General features: G+C 39.3%; 1 protein-coding gene across 1 annotated transcript in view; it reads left to right on the forward strand.

Annotated features, from left to right (window-relative positions):
* The window catches only part of STAG2 (stromal antigen 2), a 69,479-nt gene that overhangs the window by 14,809 nt on the left and 35,736 nt on the right, over positions 1–18,934 (forward strand). The window contains 3 exon segments of the mRNA XM_042478387.1: positions 15,891–16,043; positions 17,474–17,552; positions 18,315–18,476. Of these exon segments, the coding sequence (XP_042334321.1) occupies positions 16,000–16,043; positions 17,474–17,552; positions 18,315–18,476 (285 nt within the window). The 5' untranslated portion in view covers positions 15,891–15,999.

Genomic DNA, 18,934 nt, shown 5'->3' on the forward strand with positions numbered 1-18,934 from the left:
AACACTACATTTTTGCTGCACGGACTTTATGATTGATTTCATTGCTCCATTAATTTCAGTGGTACTAAACTTTTAACTGTCTTCATCTAGATCCAACTCTGTGCCTTGTTAGGTAAAGTGATTCTTGATCTAACATGAGTTTTGTTTAGTCCTTGCTTTAATTCCCACAGTGAGCAACTAGAGACAAGGGGAAAAGAACTTTCTTCCTGTTGTTCCCAATTAACTGGTGGTATTCAGAGACATGCTGCTTTTGCACCTAGAGACAATATATATCCATCTCAGCTACTAGCCACTGTCAGCCATGTTTTTATATCAAGATGGTGTAGGCATGGTGGTGGGCCAAGGGACAAACAAGATTCCATGTGGCACAGGCATAGTTTCGCAAGGAACAGCTGCAGAAAACATTATTTTTTACAGGCTCAGGAATATGTTCCAGGCTGAAACTATGGAGGTGTTGTCAGTGAGTATACACAATAATGAGCTAGCTGGAGCAATGGTTTGATTTTTCAGGAGCTGGTAGATGTAAGTCCAGTATGCAAAGTGTAGCCACAACTATATGTGGCCTATGAAAACATGCTAACAAAACTCAGTGTTTTGTGGGTTTTTTGAACTATGTGGCCATGTTCTAGCAGAGTTTCTTTCTGACATTTCGCCAGCATCTGTGGCTGGCATCTTCAGAGAATGCTTTGCCTGAAAAAAATGGGTGTATATATACTGAGTGTGCCTGGGAATGTAGGAGTGATTTGCATGTGTCTTGTTCTGTGTTGATGGCTGGCCTCAGCCTGGGAGGCTAATGCAAAAGAGGATTAATGTCTGCTAATTGGTGATCATTATCTGCTGGGAAAGCCCCTGACTCTGAATGGTTTCCCATTTGCATTTGCTGAGACCTTAATTTTCTGTTCCTCAGGACTGGTACAAATTTTGTTCACTTTAAGGGTTTCTTCTTTCCGGTTGAAATTATCCAGATGTTTGTGGATTTCAGTGGCTTCCCTGTGCATCCTGACATGGTAGTGGTTGGCATCGTCCAGAATTTCAGTGTTTCCAAACAGTATTTTATGCCCAGGATGGTTTGTGGCATGTTCTGCTACTACTGATTTTTCTGGCTGGCCCAGTCTGCAGTGTCTCTCGAGTTCCTCGATTCTTGTTTGCACACTGTGTTTGGTGGTCCCTATGTAGACTTTTCAGCAGCTGCATGGTATGCGGTAAACTCCTGCGGCTGTGAGAGGGTCTCCCTGGTCCTTGGCTGAGTGAAGCATTTGTTGGATTTTCTTCGTCGGTTTCTAAACCATTTGCAGGTTATGCTTCCTCACCACTTTGCCTATTCTGTCTGTGACTCCTTTGATGTATGGTAAAAATACCTTCCCTTTGGGTGGCTGCTTGTCTTCACTTCTCTGGGTTTTCCTGGGCCTGGCATCCCTTCTGATGTCTGAGCTGGAATAACCTTTGGCCTGTAGAACCCGGTCCAAGTGCTTCAGTTCATCTTCCAAGAACTGGGGTTCACAGTTGCGTTTTGCTTGGTCTACCAGTGTTTTGATTGTGCGTCTTTTTTGTCCTGGGTGATGGTTGGAGTTCTTGTGCAGGTATCTGTCTGTATGTGTGGGTTTTCGGTATACTGTGTGACCCAAACATAGGTTCGGTTTACGGATGACAAGGACATCAAAAAATGGCAGTGTTCCTTCCTTTTCTTTTTCCATAGTGAATTGGATTTTGAGGTGGATGTTGTTCAGATGGTTGAGGAATACAGCCAGGTCTTCAGGGGCTTTCCCAGCAGATAATGATCACCAATTAGCAGACATTAATCCTCTTTTGCATTAGCCTCCCAGGCTGAGGCCAGCCATCAACACAGAACAATACACCTGCAAATCACTCCTGCATTCCCAGGCTCACACAGTATATATACACCCAATTTTTTTCCAGGCAAAGCATTCTCTGAAGATGCCAGCCACAGATGCTGGCGAAACATCAGAAAGAAACTCTGCTAGAACATGGCCACATAGCCCGAAAAACACACAAAAAACTATGGATGCCAGCCATGAAAGCCTTCGACTTTACAAAACTCAGTGTTGCAGTCTACTGCCAAAACATCAGTTTTGGTGAGCAATATAAAAGTGCCCACTTCCAACAGAGTATCTTATTGTGGTTTGGCTGTAACTTGACACAGAGTACCCTGAGGGTCTCTGTTGTAAACCCAATTTGAGTGTCCCCATGAGATTCACATCACATTCAGGGACAGCCAAATGAGAACAGGTGTTCTGGAGAGTGACAAAGGCAACTGCTTAGGATCTCCTTTATCAGGTCAACTATGGGTGTCACCTGTCAGCTTATGGCAACCTCATACATTTTGTAGGGTTTTCTTAGGCAAGGAATACTCAGAGGTGGTTTTGCCAGTTCTTTCCTCTGAAATATAAGAGATTATGGCATGAGGCTTGGAAAGTGGAGTAGAAGCAGGGTAGTAGCATCTATGGCAGAACCCTGTCAGTTGGTATGTAGTCTACTTGTGCTTGTTGTGCACCTTTTCATTGTCAGATAAAGAGAGTCAGTAGCTGCCAATCGTACTGCTGTAGTATGAGCCCTCCCATGTCATACATTTACAGCTACAGTTCCAGGATTGGGCGGGCAGTGGTCTCAGTCTCTTTCCACTCTCCCTCTCCACTAGTCCTGAGCAGTCTAAGAAATAGAGTGCAGGACTCTCTATGGCAGCAACAGCCTCAGTCTCGTGATTGAAGACATGTGTGATAAACACTGCTCTCAAATTGGTATGTATCAGGTACCTTTCGTTAACACAGTCGTGGTGAGAACAAGGCTCATGCGATAATCTTCACAGTTTGGTATTCATTGGTGGTTTCCCATGCAAGTACTAGCCAGGGCTGATCCTGCTTAGCTTCCAAAATTATATGGAATCTAGTGCCTTTAGAGCAGTGGTTCCCAAACTGTGCCCTTTAATAGATTTTGGACTTCAGCTCCCAGAAGTCCCAGCCATGTTGGCAAATTGTCTGGGATTCTGGGAGCTGAAATCCAAAATCCTTTAAAGAGGGGATTGCTGCTTTAGAGTATTGAAGTTCTTATATAGGCTTAGAAGGCCATCTCACACATCTTTCATTTCATAAAAGCTTCATTTCCTAAATGTCTTCATAAATGACATTCAGGATGAATGTCTTCCAGGACTTCCTAAATTCAAGACCCACTGCATGTTTGATTCTGAGTGATATTAATGAATCAGATTTTGAATCCTCCTAGTCTGCAATCCAGAAATATGGGCACTTTTTCACAAGTAGTGCTACTTGAGGTCTGGAGTAAAAAGCTCCCTCCTTAGAAATGTACTTCCAAGATCTATCTTGACTTCAGTGATGATTAATGTTATTCTGTTGACCCTCTATCCACAGATTTTGCATTCACAGCTTGAACATTCACATTAAAAAAAAAACTTCAAAGCTTTATGTTGCCATTTTATATAGAGGACATTTTACATATCATTATATATAACGAGACCTGAGCATCCATGGATTTTGGTATCCACAAAGGATCCTGGATACCAAAGGCCCACTATTTTGTATTCCTGTGTACTTTATTTCTCCTTTTCACTGTTTGTTGCTGTCCCTACATTGTGAAAGATAATGTTGCTCTTTACTTGCATTTACCTCTCAATTCCACTTCTGTTCATCATCATCATCATCACCACCATCATGTTCAGCCCTCCTTATTCATGGATTCTCTGTCCACAGCTATAACCATTAATGATTAAAAACATTAAAAAGGAAAAAAAGCAAATCTTGTTTTTGCCATTTGATATAAGGGGCATCATTTAACTATCCCATTGTATATAATGGGACCAGAGAATCCATGGATTTTGTATCCACAAGGCTCCTGGAACCAAACCCCAGAGGTTACCAAGGGCCCATTGTACATGTAGAAAGCTGATCTGTGATAATGCTGTCAGAACATCAGACAGTTGGGATTATGCACACTGAGCCCACCAAGATTTCTTAACTTAACGGTTGCTATTTTTTCATTATTTTGAAAGTCACGTACATGTATTTTCTGGTGGTTGTCCTACATTAGACTTCATTTGAGTGGCAGTATAAGATTTGTCTATCCAGTTGTGGCTATTATTTAAGCTAGTTAAGGTTTAGAAACGTCAAGCAGGACCTGCCTCTGGCATCTGAAAATCCATACTTGTTGCTCTCAGGTTTTTCTTAAATATGCATATCCTGACAGCAGAGATGGCTCAGCTTGAAGAAAAAGATTCAACTGTGACTTGTTATTGTCATGATTTCTATAGTCAGTTTGTTGCAACCAATTTACACAGCTTCCCCTCCCCCTACTTTTAGCTAATGGGCAGTAAGCAAATTTATGATCTTTGCTGCTGAAAAAATGTGAGTTCGAACAGATGGCTTCCTGCTGCATTAGAATTTCAGGCGTTAGGAGGCAGAAGATGCACATGCTGAACCAACCGAGGAGAGTGCATGGAGTAGCTAGGGCTGGGTGTGCAAATCACTTTCAAAATAGCTAAAATTTTACAGATAAAGAATTTAGAAGATGTGCAGGGATATACAATGAAATACCCCGCTTTCTTTCTCCACAGCTGCTGCATGAACTTTTATACTTCATAGGTTAGAGAGGGAAATATCTGTGTACAGTTCCTCTATAAATCTAGAGCTACAGTTATGGATGCTTGTTTCTGTCTCAGTGACTCAGCTGGGTTGGGTTGATTGTGTTTTGGGGGCAGAAAGTTTTTGGAAGTAAGAGACCATGAGAACATGCAAATGATAAACCAAACTGTTAACCAATTTTGGTAACTTTATCCAAAAGTAGTTTGGTTACTTCCTAGAAATAATATTTGGGGAGTTGGATTCCAAATTAAGTCTCTTGAGATGTCTTATATCATGATGAACTTTGTAGAAGTAAACTACAAGAAACTTGGGAGAAATTCATAAACCATCTATATTTTGTTTGAAATTATATTCAGTAATAAGTTATTATATAATAATTAACTAGTGTTCAGCTAATAGAGTAATGCTTAATTATGTGCCTTTCAAGTTTACATTTGCGTGTTCATGGTCATACATATCCCTTCCCTCTGTTTTTTATTACCATAGCAATCATGTAAAGTAGAGAGTGTGAATGGACCAAAGTCACTTAGTCACCTCAGCAGCTCAGAGGAATTCAGAGGGCAAAGACTAAGGGAAATATTTCTAGAGAGGCTGAAAGGAGAATCTAGAAAGAGGGAATGTGTTATCTGTCACCCTTGAGCCATAATGGGATGGAAGGAGAAACTGTCCTGAAAACCTTGTTCATCTTTAGGCAGGATGAATGGACGTTAGTACTGGATTACTATTACAGTGCTCCCTCGGGTTATGAAATTAATTTGTTCCGCCGTTCCGTTCGTAACCCGATACATTTCGCAACCCGAAAAGGCTTTCCGTTAGCGCTGGAAAGCCGCTAGCCGCGCTTTGCGTTTGAATTTCGCGCCGAAATAAATTTCGTAACCCGAAAAAAATATCGTAACCCGGAACAGTTTTTTCCAATCTAACTTTTTCGTACCCCGGAAATTTCGTAACGCGATCATTTCGTATCCCGGGGCACCACTGTACTAGCCTCTTTTTTCTGATACTGTGCTGGGTTTTGGAGGTACTCCAGCATCTTTAAATTGTGAGGGTATCTGCTGCACTTTGGTACCAGGAACTCCTGTGGACATCAAAACCTATGGATGCTCAAGTCCCATCATGTACAGTGGGGTAGTCAAATGGTGTCCCTTATATAAAATGGCAAAATCAAGGTTTGGTTTTTGGAATTTATGTTTTGTTGGAATATTTTCAAAATGTAGATGGTCGAATCTCTGAATATAAAAAAATGTGTGGATATGGACGTCTGACTGTATTTATTATTTAGACTCTTTGCATATTGTTTGTGGCCTTCAGTACTGTGGCGAGGGCTTCCAACGTCTTCAAAATTAAATACAGATTTTTCAATCACACTTTTATATTAATAGCTTACATTAAACATTACATTACATTTAAGTTTTAATTTTGTAGGAGCAGAAGTTGATACACTATAGCCTTTGCTAACATCATTATCATCATCAAATACTTTGTTGTTCAGGGGAGGGAGCAGCTAACAGCATTCTAGGTACAATAGTATACTTTGCAGCTTTTGGGACCTAAAAATTAGAAAACAGCTACCATAACTGGGGGAAAAGGCAAACCACAACAGTGTCATTAACCTAAGAGGTTTTCCCCCTTTAAATTAATATGTGGAATTGCCTGTGAAGGAAAATAACCAGTTCTTTACCAAAATTAGTGATATTATGAGAAAATAGTCAGCATAACATTGATTTTAAAAAGATCAGCAGTGAGTAATCAGGAAATTAACAGGCAAATCATCCTAAATTCCGCCTTAAGGAATTATAGTAGTAGTAGTAGCAGTAGAGAGAAGAACAAGTGCTGCTGTGGAAGATTCAGTGTGGCTTTAGAAGAAGGAAACTTGACTTACCAGCCTTTTTATATTTCCCTTGAGGGGACAGAAAAATGGAAGTTCACTGTGGAAGACACTCAGTGTGTGAATTTTCAGCCTTCATTGGATAAATGGAGTCTCCTTCGCAGCTGGTATGCTTCTAACTGTAAGGTGCCAGGAACACAGGATGTCTAGAACCACTGAGCTTTGTGTAGTTTCAGTTTTTTGGAAACATTTGATTGACTACTGCTGGAAGCAGAATGGTGGATTGATGCATTATATAATGTTTATAGCAGTGTGGTTCTTAACAATCAGAATAGTCTGTTAAGAGCTCTTGAAACTAACTTTTCCTAAGAATGGTATTTGCCAATTCGATAAATTTCAAATTCCTTTAAAGCACCATTAGTGTTAAGAGACTGGATGTAAGACAACCATTTGTAAAAGACTACAATCTGTTTGCTTTGTTAAACTTAAGCGAACAGTTAGTTGTTGGCCACAAGCTGATGAATCTTCAAAACAGAAAACCTTTTGATCTATAAATTTGATTTATAAATATTCATAAATAATAACGCAGTCATTGAATTCTGGCTGCAGAGGAGGGCTACCAACCTGGTCCCTGGCAGGTATTTTGAACTATGGTCCTCATCCCTAACCATTGGTCCTGCTCTGTGGCTTCAAGTAGTTTCTGACTTATAGTGACCAAAACGAGAAGCTATCACGAGGCTTTCTTGGCAAGATTTCAGAGTGAGTTTGCCATTGCCTTCCTCTGAGGTTGAGAGAATATGAGTTGGACATCTTTCAGAAATTACACTTCCCAGGTTACAGTGCTGTCCCATAGCTCCTATGGAAAGCACTGGCTTATAGATGGGCTTCATCCAAGCTGGCCTCTCTCACGAAGCCCTCTCCCTAATCCCCAGATAATAGATGTTCTATCCTCTTTCCCTTCTCAACACAATCCAGTTTGATTTTTAAAAGAGCCCCCATTCATTGTTGCAGTATTGGGAAATGGAAAGGCGCTAAGCTAGTTCCCCATTGTTGATGATCGTTCAGATGTTTGCCTCTCTCTTGCTACTAACAGGCTTTTAACAAGCTTAAATAGAATACTGGTCTCACTTCAAAAATTGGTGAGTGTGAACATATGTATGCTTCTCCTACTTTGGGCATGTGGCCCTGCCAGCTGCTGGCTCGCAACACCCATTGTGCTTGCCTTTTAGGTTGAAGAAGATTTCCCATGCCTACCCTATGGATTTCCCATCCCATGCATTGCAAAGAAAGCAATGTTCTTTGGTTATGAAGGGAATCCATGAATCTTGGTTGGTGGGGAAATGTAATCGTCAGAGGTGATGATAAAAACCTAAAGAAGAACCATACATGTTGCATAGAAATGTTGCTGTGCAAGGCAGTGGTGTTGGAATTAGTAGGAGGGACATAGAAAGAAGTAATAGTGCAATTAATATAGTGTACAATTTCAAGTTCATGTATAGAACATCAGGACAGACTGTACACACATTACCTGAATACATACACATTTGAAAGAGTAAATAACCTTGCTGACACATGTGGAAGTCTGGATTGATCCATTGTGCTCATTTTAATTGTGTCCCAGCATAGATTGGTTAGGATTGTAAGCAGTAAGAAAAAATATGTATATTATTGTGATCTTCGGTATACAGTGGTACCCCGGGATACGAAATACCCACGTTACGAAATTTCCGGGATACGAAAAAATCCCATAGGAAATAACTGTTCCGGGTTACGAAGGTTATTTCGGGTTACGAAGAAAATTTTGGTGCTTTTCGGCGCTATTTCACACGAAATCGCGGCTTTTCCCCATTAGCGCCTATGGGTTTTTCGGCTTGCGAAATATTTCGGGTTACGAAAGCGGCGGCGGAACGAATTAATTTCGTAACCCGGGGTACCTCTGTATTTGCTGTGCAAACCAGGTTGCTTCCATCACATACAAACTGTGAAGCCATTGCCCATTATTTGTATTTTCAAATTCTATAAAACTATACAAAGGCATGCATGTTTTATGTAGGGAAAACATGCAGTGGACTAAATCTTATTGTTACTTTTGAATAGACCCACAAAATTAATTGGATTTACCCATGTGTTCACTCAACATTCAACAATTCATTTAATGGGTCTTACTCTAATTGAGACCAAAGAGATTCCAACCTTAAATCTTAGAATTGCTTGCTTTAGCTCTCAAAATATAGCTCACATTTAGCTATAATTTTAGCCCAGGTATATCAGGTGCTGTGGACTATATTTCAGAGGAAGGAACTGGCAAAACCATATCTGAGTATTCCTTGCCTAAGAAAACCCTATGAAATCCATGGGGTCATTGTAAGTCGATAAGCAACTTGAAGGCACTTGCACACACACAAACCTCAGTGAAGAAAATAGATGTGTTTCATATTATTATTTCTTTAACAGAAACTTTGGTGCCAGAAGAAGAAATAACATGTAAAGAATAGGGATAAATTCCTGCACCACATAAAAAAGAGCAGTTGTACACATTTAAATAAACATTTATCTTCAAAACTGTCAGTATGCACATGTGAAACTTCCAACTCAGGTAAACCTTACATGAGTAAACAGAAATATTTGAAAATTTCAACCAAAATACATCCAGGAATCCCCCCCACCCAGCTTTGTTCATGAGTCTCTACTTTTCTTATTTCCATTTTGGCAGCAGATATATGCTTTTTAACATGCTGGAGGGAGCTGATAGTGCAGGTTTATCCACTCTCCCCCTTTCTCTGTGTTTTGCTGTTCACACCTGCTCAGCAAAGAATTTTGGTGGCAGCTGCTGTTTATTATGCCTGTTGTAGGCAGGAGCTATAGTAGGCTCAGCACATGCTGCTAAAAAAGTAAAAGCTTCCCAGTATACACAGACCTTGGTTGTCACCTCCATAGCTAACTAAGAGTGCAAAATCAGCCTCAAACACTAGCTTGGTAGAGGAGTGACAGAACGGTAGTCAGTGTGGTGTAGTTGTTTCAGCATTGGATTACATACGACTCTGAAGACTACCGCTTCAATCCTGCCGTAGCCATGTAAACCCATTGGATGGTCTTAGACAAGTCACAGTCTCTCAGCTTCAGAGGATGGCAATGCCAAACTACTTAATCTGTCATATTGTGTGCCTTCAAGTCATTTCTGACTTATGACAATCCTAAATTAAACTTATCACAGGGTTTTCTTGGCAGAATTTGCTCAGAGGGGATTTTCCTGTGTCGTCATCTGAGACTGAGAGAGTGTGACTTGCCTAAGGACACCCAGTGGGTTTCCATGGCTGAGTGAGGACTCAGATTCTGGTCTCCCAATGTCCTAGTCCAACACTCAAAGCACTACACCACACTGGCTCTCCAACTTGTGATGACTCCTAGCTAAACGTATAACATTATGTGTGAAGTGATATAAAGGTTGTCATTTGTCCTAGATAACCGGTCCACATTGCTCCTTGATTATTATTATTATTATTATTATTAACCTTTATTTATAAAGCGCTGTAAGTTTACACAGCGCTGTACATCAATCATATGATATAGGGACTAACTCACTATAATGACTTACGTTTACAACTGATTAGTTTTCATAGTAATGAGTTTGTCAGTAACAATCATTGCTATGTTTCACTTCTTTTCAGTGGATCAAGAATAGGCTTCCTATATTTCACTCATTACTGGATATGTATGATGACAGTCTGAATAACTGTGGGAGGAGAATCATAGCTTTCAAAAGTGTCGTGAGGGTCATCTAGGCATTTCCCTTCATAATTTCCAAGGGTGTAATATCTGAAATGACCACTTGTTTGAAGCCAGAGAACATTTCTCTGCATTGTTCAACAACACAATATTAACAATAACGGTAACTTGTTACCAACCAGTAACTAACACTAACCAATAAGTACAGTAATTCCTTTCTGGACTGCACTAGCAGTAATAAATAATGATATGTTGGGTGATCAGAGTTATGAACAAAGTGACTGGTGCCTTAAAAAGTACCAGTCTGAGCTATGGATGTATGTGTGAGAGGGAGACCAATCATGTGCTATCAACAGAAAATTTGGAGAGAAACTGCTGTGCTTTCTTTAAAATATTTTATTGCCTTTGTTGATAAATATGTATTTTGGGGAATTACTAATTTAGTGGCTCTTCTTTGTTACCTTGCTCCTCTCAATGATAATGATTTTGTTGTGTTCAGTAGATGTTACATTTTGGTGGATGTCAGTATATTTAACTCTGAACTTTCTCTCTGAAGATGGGTAAGTAAGGGGCTGTACAGATGGGTGGCATGCAGTTACACCATTACTGTCTGTATCGGGGCCGTGGCAACCTCACCTTGCGGCCCTGATCTGGTCTCTGGAGAGCGCAAAAAAGGAGCTGCAAAAAGTAGCTCCTTTTTGCGCCCTCCAAGGGGTGCCATAGCTGCAGTGGCATGGCTTTATGATGCCCCTTTGATGATGCATCAAGTGGATGCAGCACCGGAGGGATGTCATGATGGCGCACGCTTTGTAGACTGACATGTGCTAAAATGGTGCCCTAGGGGTGGGGTTTGGGAGTCCAGCGTGCGGATGCTGCACCTTAACTCCACCCACAGGCTGGCACAAAGTGCCGTTCTGTATAGGCTCTAATTTTCTTTCAGAAATGTAACAATATACTACAATCATATTGTGTGTATGGGTTGAAATGCTTCTGTAACAATCTAATCTTGTTGTCTGATGTGTCTACAATACAACTCTGATTTTTCTTGGCAAGATTTAGTGAAAGGAAGTTTGCCATTGTCTTCCTCTAAGGCTGAGAGAGACCCTCCCAAGGTCACCCAGAGGGTCCTCTATGGCTGAGGGTTTTGGTTTGTTTGTTTGTGTGGGGTTTTTTTTGAAGCCTGGTATCCCAGAATCTTAATCCAACACTTCTATCACTGTACTGGCTCTACTTTCCCAGTCTGCTTTCCCTCAGAGTTAACTAATATAGCACACCAAAGAATTTGGGGGGGGGGGGGAATCAGTTGGTGCTTTATAGGTTATAGCAATGTCTTTGTGGCTTCCAGTTGGCAAAGGAGTCAGGAGGGATTAGATTAAGAGAGGAAGGAGAAGGAATAAATGTCAACAATTTAAGATATGCAGATGACACCATACTACTAAGAGAATATAGCAAAGACTAGGAACATTTACTGAAGAAAATCAAGAAAGAAAGTGCGAAGACCAGGTTTACAGTTGAACATTAAGAAAACAAAAATAATGACCACAGATGATTTACATAACTTTAAAGTAGATGATGGGGACATTGAAATAGTTCAGGATTTTCCATGGCTTGGTTCAGTCACTAATCAGAATGGAGACGCCATTCCAGAAATCAGAGGAAGACGAGAACTTGGAAGGGCAACTATGAAGGATTAGACATGATCCTGAAGTATAAAGATATATCATTGAATACTGAAGTTAGGATTACCTGTGTTACCATATTTCCAGTTTCTAAGTATGGTTGTGAAGGTTGGACAATGAAGAAAGCTGACTTCTTTGAAATGTGATGTTAGGAAAGAATTCTACAGGTACGGTGGGCTGCTAAAAAGACAGATGAATAGGTCCTAGAGCAAATGAAGGTGAACTCTCCCGAGAATCCACATTGACTAAACTGAGACTGTTGTACTTGGGACATACCATGAAAAGACATAATTCACTAGAAGAGACGGTGATACTTGATAAGGTAGAAGGCAGTAGGAAAAGAGGAAGACCACATTCCAGATGGATAGACTCAGAGAAGCCAGGACCCTGAGTGCAAGATCTGAGCAGGGCTGTTGAGGATAGGGTGACTTGTAGGTCTCAAATTCATGGGGTCTCCATAAGTGAAAGGAGTGAACTTGATAGCAGTTAACAACAATACTAATGGCTGAGCTTCATTATTAAACAAATTGCGGTTATCCCATTTTGTGAAAGCACTAGTAGTTCCCCTCCTCTGTTCTCTAACACTCACTTATTGCACTGGGCATGGATGTGCTAAGCCCAGCCTAATTAAAACGCTACATTTCTACTTTTCAGTAATTTGTCTTTAGGATTTCAGAATTCAGATACTGTTTTCTGTTTGCAATTATATTTAAACTTCCTGTCAAGAAATAGCTATGTCTTAGTGACCTGTCTTCTTTAGCTTTGGGCTAGAGCTCCACCAAGTGATCTTTCAGCATGATACATTTTCTTTTTAAAAAAACTAAGCTGATTATGTTTTAGCATCACTTAGTGGCAATCTGAATTTTAGCTGCTTCTCCCTGCCAGGAGAAGCAATGGTTTGCAATGGTCTTTGGACCGAGCAATAAATTTCTATAGATTTCCCTGCCAGGATTTCCCCTCTGGTTTACAATTTTTACAGTGTGGTTTTTTTTACAGTCATTTTCAGCACTGTATGGTTTCATGATTTAGTTTGAAACTTAGGCAAGCCTCAAACTTTTGTTTGTGATCTTTAGTTTGGGAGTTTGTTTAGGAGTTGCAGCCTCATGCATGGTGCTTGAGGGTTTATTCTGTTTTAAAGACAATATGGTGATTAACCAATAACCATCATGGTATTGTTCTACACAGATGTTGGAGATTAAAATCATAGTCTTGTCAGCACTGTTAATTTACGCTTTTTCAATTTGCTTTATGTGTTCAGTCATTGGAGAATATTTTTTGATTGTTTTAAACTGAATAGTTTATCCCTAGATGTTAACTGTTGAATCAGTGAGAATGTAGTTATTAATGTATAACTTGACAATAGATTCACACATACGTACTTGAAGTGACTAGTTAAATGTCTGAAGTATTTTTTGGTAGCAGCGTATGTGTCTTTTTCCTTAGGCTTCTTTTCTGTACTATAGAAAGCAATCTGCTTATTACATATAGAAAGTTGCATTATTTTCCCTAGCTCTTTATAGTAAAATTGTAAGAATAAGTAGTCAGTACAAAACATTACAACTTAAAATGAAAAACATAGGATAACTGAGCAAAAAGACAGTGGGGAGAATTCAGAAAAGGGAATCTGATTAACGTAAGTAGTTGACAATTATGTATTGTTATATCTCAGATGATCTCTACAAACTCTGCAGGTTGTGGACATATGGGTAGCTACATGAATAGCAGGAAGAACAAAATTCCTAAATGTTTTAAAAGATAACATTGTAATCCTGGGGAAAAAAATTGAAATCTTTGGGAAAATTTGGAAAATGTGATTTTAGCTTCTTTTACAGATTGAAAGTCACTATAGGAAAACAAAGTACCATATTTTCCAGCGTATAAGACGACTGGGCGTATAAGATGACCCCCAACTTTTCCAGTTAAAATATAGAGTTTGGGATGTACTCACCATATAAGACTACCCCTCTTCCAACGCACACCAAATACAAATTAAAAAATGTCAGATTTGATTTCAATATGATAATTTAAATTCAAATGCTTATGACATGCAGGTCCTTAGCAGGAAACCTTGTTGTATACAAAGCCTGCTTGGATTGGTCAGCTCTCTCTGCCTGCCCAGCGGTAGCTGCTTTCATACGATCACCGCTTATGGCGGGGATGTGGCCGTGGCCATTTTTGAGCTCCCCTCACCATATGCGGCGACCGCAGATTCTCCAGTCCAGCTCAGAAGTTTCAGCACCTGCCCTATAATACAACACCCGGCCTATAAGATGACCCCCGACTTTTGAGAAGATTTTCCTGGGTTAAAAGGTATATGCCAGAAAATACAGTGCTGTACATTATGTATAACTTGATGTGGCATAAAAGTATCATGTTTGATTTAAAGACAAGCATGCCAGTTATGGTGAACATACAGAGTCAAGGGGAGTTAAAATTCGAAATGAGAAAAGTACAAACTGCACAAACTTAGCAAAACAAACATGATTTGTCAATAAAGAAAAGAGAGGAGTTGAATAAAGTTAGCATGCTACTAAAAGCTTTAAAACAGAATGAAGCACATACATAATGTGTCTGAACTGTTTTATTTTCTGATAGGTTGCAAGTACTAGGTCAAATAGGTAAAATTGAAAATGGGTAAAACAGGGACAGCTATGCACCTAATATACCCAAATAATTCAGATGTGAAATTGTTGATTTTTAATAAAAAATAGACAACTTGCTATTAAAATAGCAGGTAGACTATTTGACAGGTAGACTCTTAACGGTAGTGCTGAGGCGACTTCTGCACAGCCCCATAACCTTTGGCTTGCATGATCATACATGTGCTATCTTGTCCCTACTACTGTTTAATGTCTACAGTGTCTACACAAAATCCTCAAAGAAGGTTATTAAGAAATAGGGAGTTGGATATCATTAGTATGCAAGTTATCTCTTTTTCTTCTAGTGCTAAGAAAATAGTAGAGTTCTGGGGCTGATGCCTGACATAATGACAACACTTTGGAGATTGAAGACAGATTTGTGGGCTTTTGTCAGTACAATCTAACATAATAATAATAATAATAATAATAATAATAATAATAATAATAATAATAATAATAATACGTTTTATTTATAAACCGCTATTCCAATTAGATCATAGCAGTGTACAAAAAACCTTGGCTTTGATCGATAAGAATTACCCTCCTCCTCTTAAAGGATCAGGTCCTCAGTTTTGTAGTGTTCCTGGACTCTCCATATGCAGGAGGTCAGAACTGCCTTTGCCCAACTCTGGCTTGCATACTAGTTGCTATCTTTTCTGCATAATGTTAATCTACCTACTGTTCTTCTATTCTGATCACATCCAGATGGGATTACAGGGCTCCCCCGGGTTACGAATTTAATTCGTTCCGCGGAGCCATTCGTAACCCGAAAAGCATTCGCAAGCCGAAGCCCCATAGGCGCTAATAGCGAAAGCCGCGATTTGGTGCGAAAAAGCGCCGAAAAGCACCAAAATTTTTTTCGTAACCCGAAATAGCCTTCGTAACCCGGAACAATTATTTTTAATGGATTTTTTTCGTAACCCGGAAATTTCGTAACGCGGCGCATTCGTATCCCGGGGTACCAGTGTACTATGGTGTGCTCTTTGTGGGTCTGCCTTTGAAGAGTGTTTGGGAAAATATAACAGCCGTAGTAACTCTTGAAGTTTGCTTCTCAAAACATTATATCAGTTTTTTAATTAGCACTGGCTTTTGATTGACAAGCAGTTCAGCACAATTGAAAATTCTGTTTATCTACTATAAAGACCTCGTCAGCTTACATATATCAGTTGTTGTTGGGAAGGTTGTAATTTCTGTTCCCATCTATTATAGATTCCCAGAATCATCTTGTTCATTAGTGTTGAAAACAGGTTTCTAGATAAAATGGACCTTTAGTTTAATCTTGAAGGGCTGTTTCAAAGAATGGGAGAATTTTGGCTATTTATTTAAAGAAGCTGCAACAAATACTTTGTCAGAGCAACCCAAACAACAAGACACTGTGTATGTAGAGTTTACCATTGTTTTGTTTCAACAGGTATAGGGCTACTACATTAAGAGGAGAAAGTGAAAAGTAAGCAACACTTATCGTCTACACCTACTTTTTGAATGTATTTCTAATCTGTGCCCCAGAAGATGATAAAGAAATGATAGCAGCTCAAGAAGCAACAACCAATTTTGCTCTGCTTCAGTAAGTAACAAATACAAAATTATAAAACTATGAAACATATTTTTTATTTCTTTTTTGGTAGTAGTAATAGTGGAAATAGTATTACATAACCACTTTAGTTTGTACAGTGTGCACGTGTCATACGGACCGGAAGGAAGGGAACCACGCACCGGAAGAAAACAATGGTGCATGCTCCCGTGGCGTGCGCCCCGCGTGCCACTGATGCTGTGCATCTGCGTTTTTTTCCTTACCGGGGGGGGGGGGGGGGTCCGGAACGGATCCCCTCCGTAAGGGAAGGGATGACTGTAGTTTAAATTAATTCAGAAAGCAAGGCATAGTTTCTTCATCAAAGGATGTATGGTATTGTATTGGTTTTCCAGTTCCTGCAAATGATGTGGGTAGGGGGTTTACAATTGCTAAGAACCGAAATGGATTAATCTTCTACATCTTGGAAGGATAGTCATGCAACTCTATAGATGTTCTTGGACTGTAGCTTTCAGCAGGCATAGCCAGTGGTGAAAAATGCTGGTAGCTTCAGTCCAGCAATATTTGGGTAGTTACATGATTCCACTCTACATTGTGAATAGTGTGGAATAACTAACTATCCATACTCTTATTCTTTGAAAAGAGATTTCAAATAGCATAGTATGCACATAGTTTCTATTTGAAGGATTTTGTTTCATTGGAGTTTATCAAACAGGAGATTCGAATGAAAAGAAAGTGGGGCCAGAACGCATTCACTTAAAGTAGCTAGTTTAGCACAATGCCCGAAAATAGCATGCCATTGCCCGAATTTGCGTGTGGCAGTCTATCATGCAATAACGCGAAACCACATGATTGTGTTTGGACTGACTTCGCATTGCCCGAAATTGCGTGCAAATGGGTTATCACACAATAACGTTAAACCCCATGATTGCGTTCAGATTGCCATTGGATTATACTTCCAATTTCCCTTGTCTGATAAACTCCACTGTTACATAATTTTAAACATTGAGTTTGAAGAAATGTGCATATTCTGAAAAAAAAATTTCAGAAGTTGCTAGGCAGTGTGCTTTGGTATACATGTTCTGTGCTCTACATATCAATGAGCTAATTGCACATTTTTTTAAAAAAAATCTTTCCTACTCTATATTTATTACTGCTGCCTCTCAAAATGAGAATTACTCGTAAAAAGTTTTGAATTGAATTGTGTGCATACGGACATTCTCATGTAGACACTCCTCTTCATGGTCTTGTGAAATAGTAAACTTTGTTGTTGGAAAGGGGAGTAGGAAACTAGCTTTTTGATACTAGTCTTCTACCTCTATTTTTATATTTATATAAATGTTTCAGGGACTTCATTTTGCTTCAGAGGGCACCGTTATACATCAAAGCAATAGTGTAGATATTTTTAGTAAAATAGTTTTGAAATTAGGAAATTCTGACCAAAATCCAAATTTGTATGCTTTCAGGGAGTCTGAAACACATTTTTCTTCAGATACTGATTTCGAAGATATTGAAGGAAAAAACCAGAAACCAGGAAAAGGAAAGGTATATGTTTTCTGTCATTCTAATAGCTTCATATGGAGGAACTGTTTGTGGCAGTGAAGTATTTTATATATTAATGAATTAAAATAATAATCTGTGTTATTATCTTTGTTTGCAATACTGCTGTGTGAATACATGGGTTCTGAAGATGTTTTGTGTAGTGCAACAGTGATTGGTGTGGGATTGATGGTTCTTCTCAAGCTGAAGCTCTTTGCTTCTAAAGGACTGTGGTCCAGAGGGTCCCCAGACCCTTGGAGGCAGCTTTCTTCGGAAGGAACCCATGAAATAGAGAGTCAAAAAGTCATTATACATACAGAATTCTTTCTGTCTTGACTTTTGTGGTTAAATTTTGTTTCAGTGAACATGAACTAACATGTGCTAATAAACTATACATGTGCTTTTAAAGCTTTGCCATATGACAGTTCTTTTGGACTATACAATTACAGCAGTTTGTTTCCACTTTAACTGCCATGGCTGCATCCTTAGGATTTGCAGTTTGGAGAGGCAGAGACATCTAAAAAAACTCATGAAACTACAAATTACAGGATTCCATCACACAAAACCATGGCAGTTAAAATGGAATCAAAGTGTTGTAATTGGGTAGTATGAAAAGGCTGTAAAACGAACTAGAAAAATCCAGTGAAAGCTGGTGAAAATACATTGCCAAAATCTATTGGGCATTTCCAGTGTATATCAAAACACTTCAATACAACGTAATGTCTAATATTATGCTAATGCATATATTTGCTCTTTGTTCTTATATAGACTTGTAAGAAGGGGAAAAAGGGTATAGGAGAGAAGGGCAAAGTTGGAAACGGAGGAGGGAAGCCTAGTGGTCCAAATCGAATGAATGGGCATCATCAGCAGAATGGTGTGGAAAACATGATGCTCTTTGAAGTTGTTAAAATGGGCAAGAGTGCTATGCAGGTAAGTCTGCTTTTAGGGCTCTTAAAAATGGATGTTGAAAGATATTAAAAGAGTTATTTAAAAAACACATCTATAAAACTGAAATGGCTGTCCACTTAAGTTATCTCCTTAAGGGTATTGTTGATGTTAAATAAAAGAAATCAAGAGGACCCTTCCCATCTGCAGAGGTTTGGATTTTCCCCCAACACACACACACACACACAGAGAGAGAGAGAGAGAGAGAGAGAACGAGCGTGCAAAAAATGTGCACAGTCACTCCTCACGTTATTCAATGGTAGGAACATGCGTATATCCACATGTATGTGCCATGAATGAATAATAGCACAGAATATGGTGCTACAAAAAATTAATAAAAACATATTGGCTATATTTGGACAGAATGTCAAACTATAGTCAGAAAAGTTACTTTTTCAACCACAATCATTGCCATTCTGGCTTGGGAATTTCAATAATTGTAT

This window comes from Sceloporus undulatus, chromosome 7 (genome assembly GCF_019175285.1).
Source record: "Sceloporus undulatus isolate JIND9_A2432 ecotype Alabama chromosome 7, SceUnd_v1.1, whole genome shotgun sequence".
Taxonomy (NCBI): domain Eukaryota; kingdom Metazoa; phylum Chordata; class Lepidosauria; order Squamata; family Phrynosomatidae; genus Sceloporus; species Sceloporus undulatus.